This window comes from Vipera ursinii (assembly GCF_947247035.1).
Source record: "Vipera ursinii genome assembly, chromosome: 2".
In the NCBI taxonomy this organism is placed as follows: domain Eukaryota; kingdom Metazoa; phylum Chordata; class Lepidosauria; order Squamata; family Viperidae; genus Vipera; species Vipera ursinii.
The window spans coordinates 195,622,357-195,626,934 of record NC_139513.1 but is presented as its reverse complement, the minus strand read 5'-3'; the positions used below and the strand labels follow the sequence as shown (position 1 = coordinate 195,626,934).

General features: G+C 54.1%; 1 protein-coding gene across 1 annotated transcript; it reads left to right on the top strand.

Annotated features, from left to right (window-relative positions):
* Positions 1-3,276: 3,276 nt before the first annotated feature.
* FOXE1 (forkhead box E1) lies at positions 3,277-4,356 on the top strand (the record flags this gene model as incomplete). Its single annotated transcript, XM_083351231.1, has 1 exon — positions 3,277-4,356. One exon carries the CDS (start codon positions 3,277-3,279, stop codon positions 4,354-4,356), a length of 1,080 nt encoding a protein of 359 aa, XP_083207357.1.
* Between the last annotated feature and the right edge of the window lie 222 nt (positions 4,357-4,578).

The following is a 4,578-nucleotide window of genomic DNA, read 5'->3' as shown; positions in this document are numbered from 1 at the left end:
AAAGGAATAAGGCACAATTAGTGTTTGTATTTCCAACCTTCGTATTGCAATGCTTTTATTAGAGTTTACCTGAACGTGTGGTTTGATTGCTATGAACCGTGGAGTCAGATGTGGTTTTGCTATTCTTGTGACCTGCTTTGGATGTTATGGTTACAAAGAAACATAAATATTTGTACAATTCAATTAGGTGATGGGACAACTTCTCCTAGAAAGCCAAGGTTTGAACAGAGCAGCTCCTGTCCTCACCATGTGACCGTTGGCCTCATCTGCTTCTAATGTGGGACATTCCCCCCCCCACCACAAGTTTCACAAATGAGCTTTTTTCTGCAGTCTTCTCTCATCCCCTTTCAAAAATGTACGTGCGAATGGGTGTTATGGTAAAAAAAATGATAAATTATACTTTCTTTTATGTATGCTGAAACATCCACTTCACTGAATTATATCCCCCTGCAAACACCTCCAATTAAAACAGTTGGGAGAAAGGTGTGTGTGTGTGTGTTTTTCTTCTGCACCATTTGGGATTGTACAAACTGAAACCATTTCATAGTAATAGTAGCAGTGTATTATTTTGTTATTATGTCAGTGTATAATTAATCGTCTTTCTACATGGAAGACCCTGCAATTCCACTATCGACCGGCTTTCCTGTAATTGAAACTAAACCTTAAACAAAAAGATTCCTGTGCCGTGGTCAAATTCTGCAGTATCGCACACCAATCAGGCACCCGCTCCCTGAAAATGGCAGGGAAACTTGAGTACAGAACCAGGAAGGAGAAGTTCCCATTCCTGAGTACCCCAACAGGTGAGAAAGAGAGAAATGCTTGCTTACCTCTGCCCTGATCCATTTTGGCTTCTCTTGAAGAGAAAAGGCAGGCATATACGCCCTTGCACCTATCCTGCTGTCCTGATCCCAGCAACTGCGACTGAATTTGTTAAAGCAACCAGCTGTGGGAGGCCTGAGTGTTGCAGGACAGAAGGGCTGCTCAGCAAATTTTTAAAAAGAGTGCAACCCGAAGGGTGTCTATTCAGGAGTCAGCTCCACTACATTCAGTGAGGCTGAATATTTCATATAAGTAGATGTACGACTGTTGGCCTAAGGTTTCACCAATTTGCTTTTAATCCTATTGAGCAGAGGATTTCAGAGAGAAATACAGAGAGAACAGGCAGCTTTTCTAGTTTCCCTGCTATGGCTAGCTGCGCTAGGAATGTGAGGTCCTTCCACTAGTGAAAAAGGGGACCACTATCCTCCCCATTTGGTACAGCATCTTCCGAACCAAGGGCCCCAAAGCAACAAGGATAGCAATGGGATTCTATGGAGAAACATGAGCAGCGTTCATCCTGGCTGCTTCCCATGCAAAATGAGCCTTATTTTATTTGGGAAATTTATATGTTTTATTTATTTTTTAATTTAATTCCATTTATATCCCGCCCTTCTCCGAAGACTCAGGGCGGCTTACAAGCTTAGCAGTAGCCTTCCTTCTATGTATGTGCCTGCCTCCTACCATCCGGTAGGAGATACGGGAATATAGCCAGCCGTACCAACAGGCTGAAAAAAATAGCTTTTATCCGTGGGCTGTTAGGCTTTTGAATGGGATGTAATCTTATGCAGAATTGACTTGGGAGGCCGGTGTGTGGTGCAGTTGGTTCACATAGTGTGGTGGGATGGAGGGTTTGTTGTCACTGTGTGTTGGGGGGAGAGAGCATGGGGGGAGGCTCAGCTAATCTCAATGTACACATGTTGTACTTTGACAATAAAGGTTTATTTATTTATTTATTTATTAGGGCTTTCACACACACACACCCCAAGCGGCATTATTACAAAGTCAGCTTAATTGCCCCCAACAATCTGGGTCCACCTACTCGCTCAAAGCGACTCGGAGGGGGGGGGGGGCGGCTTACAAGCAGTAAAACGCAGTATAAAAAAAATAAAATAAATGGAAGATTTTTTTAAAAAAAAATACAATAACACACGCGCGCGCGCGCGCCCGCGCTCCAGCGACAACCCAGTCAGACGAGCCATTCGATGGGCTTGATGGCTGCAGCACGTGGGACAACCGTCCTCAAATGTCCCGCTTTGCTTGAGAGGATAGCGTCCCACTCCCATGACCCTCGGCCGGCTCGAAATGCCCCCGCAGCGCTCCTTTCACCAGGTTTGGCCCTGGACGCCCACGGCTGGCTGTCACTACTTGAGGCGTCTTTCGGCTAGGCCAGGGGTAGGCAACCTCGGCTCTTTTATGACTCATGGACTTCAACTCCCAGAATTCCTGAGCCAGCCATGCTGGCTCAGGAATTCTGGGAGTTGAAGTCCATGAGTCATAAAAGAGCCGAGGTTGCCTACCCCTTGGGCTAGGCTCTTCTAAGGCGGAGTAAAGTCGGCAGCCGGGCTGGCCCGCTCTTCTTCCCCGACGACGATATAACCCCTCCCGGTTCCTGCCTGTCCTGGACCAGGCCCCTCCCTCCACAAGCCCTCTCAGCAAAGCCCTGTGGGTTTGCTGCGCCCCCGGCATTCTCCGGAGAGGCTGCTCCGGCAAGCTTGTCTCCACCCGTCCCCTTTAAGGCACGACGGCTGGAAGGGAGCGTCGGCCGACGGCTGCTGAGCTGCACAGAGAGAGCGCAGGCAGCCCCAGAGTCCCGGCCACGGCTGGGGTAGCTCGCCTCCTGGCTGGGCAAAGCGCGCCCGCGGCTTTCCAAGAGGTGGTTAAGGAAGGAAGCGCCGGGCGAGGGATCGCAGGTCTCCCTACTAGCGTTCCCGGATCGTCTCCAGCCTCGGAGGAACGGCGTCTTCGGAGAGATCGGCTCTTTCCCAAGGCGCGGTCCCATCATCGCCTCCAACCATCGCCGGAAACCGGCAGGTATTCCTTCACCTCTCGAATCCAGCAGCCCCGATCGAAGGATTCGAGAAGTCGAGAAGCGATGGAAGGTCTGAAGGCGCTTGGCCACGCCGGCCCTCGACGGTCGGCTTCGTGTTAGGTCTGCCGGCCATCACAGATTCCGACGGCCCGGGAGGCTGAAGGTCCTAACGGGCGTCGCCCCAGATTTCTCCCAGAAGTTCTCGAGCCCCGGCGCCCAAAGACCGAGGACTCCAAAGCCACTCCCTTCGCAATCCCACCCGCGTCCGCGGCTCTTAAGATCGCTGCCAGACCGAGGGTGCTTGGAAAACACCCCTTCGGACGGCAGCCGGGAACAGCGAGGCTGGCGCACCCCCGTCCTCCGAATTACCCGCTGATTGCCTGGAACCTGCGTCGCCCTCGGAGGCGGAGGCAGAGCCAGAGCCTGGGATGACGGCTGAAAGCTCTCAACCGACGGCTTGCGCGGTGGGCCGGCCGGACGCCGAAGCCGAAGCCGCCTCCAGGCTTCCCGGGCTGGTGAAGATGGAGCCGGCAGCCCAGGGAGAGGCCCTGGAGCCGGAGCCGTCGGAAGAAGAGGTGGGCGCGATGGGGGGTTCGCGGCCTATCGGACGCCGCAGGAAGCGGCCGGTTCAGCGCGGGAAACCCCCCTACAGCTACATCGCGCTCATCGCCATGGCCATCGCGCACTCTCCGGAGCGCCGCTTGACCCTGGGCGGCATCTACCGCTTCATCACCGAGCGCTTCCCCTTCTACCGCGACGGGCCTCGCAAGTGGCAGAACAGCATCCGCCACAACCTCACGCTCAACGACTGCTTCGTTAAGGTGCCCCGTGAGCCCGGCCGGCCGGGCAAAGGCAGCTACTGGGCCCTCGACCCCCACGCCCGCGACATGTTCGAGAGCGGCAGCTTCTTGCGCCGCAGGAAGCGCTTCAAGCGCAGCGACCTTTCCACTTATCCGGCTTACATGCACGAGGCGCCGGGCCAGCCCGTCGGGCCTTCGCTGAGCTCGGCCTACGCCTCTCCTGCTGCTCTCTGCTACCCCTCCCAGCCGCCCCTCTTCAGCCTGGGCCCCCTCATGGCCCAGCCGAGCCCAGAGCTGGTGCAGCAGCATAGCGTGGACATAAACTCTTCTCCCAGCAATGCCTGCTCGTTTGGTGGGCCTGCAGCCTACTCCAACCAAACCTGCACTGCAGCTTCGGGCCTAGCCAGGCCCCACAACACCATGCCTTACTCCTACGCCATCCCCAGTGCCCAGCAGCTCCAGGTTAACCAAGGGTCTTATTCCCAGAGCAGCAACAGTAACCTCTTTGGGGCTTCTGCCCGGCTAGGAGTGCCTACCTCACCGTCCATCACTAATGACACGATGGATTTCTATGGCAGGATGTCGCCTAGCTCCTACAGCTCTTTCGCTCACGGGTACAATGCCAGTGGGCAACTCAGCAGTCCCGGAGCGTACCTGCGTCACACCACTTACTCCAGTAACATGGAAAGGTTCGTTTCGGCTATCTGAAGCCCAAGGAGGAACTTGGTTGGGGGAAAAGAGAGCAAGGCAGGGCAAGGGGGCGAGATCTCTGGTTATATTATCTTCCCCTTGGGCTTAGATTATTGTCATAAGCATGTTACCCTGGACTGGCAGGAGGGTTGTGGTGTTCATTCAGTGCGACTGCACATCGATATGCCAATCAGTGCCATTATTTAAGTCTGTAAGAGGAACAGGACAATGGAGGTGTCC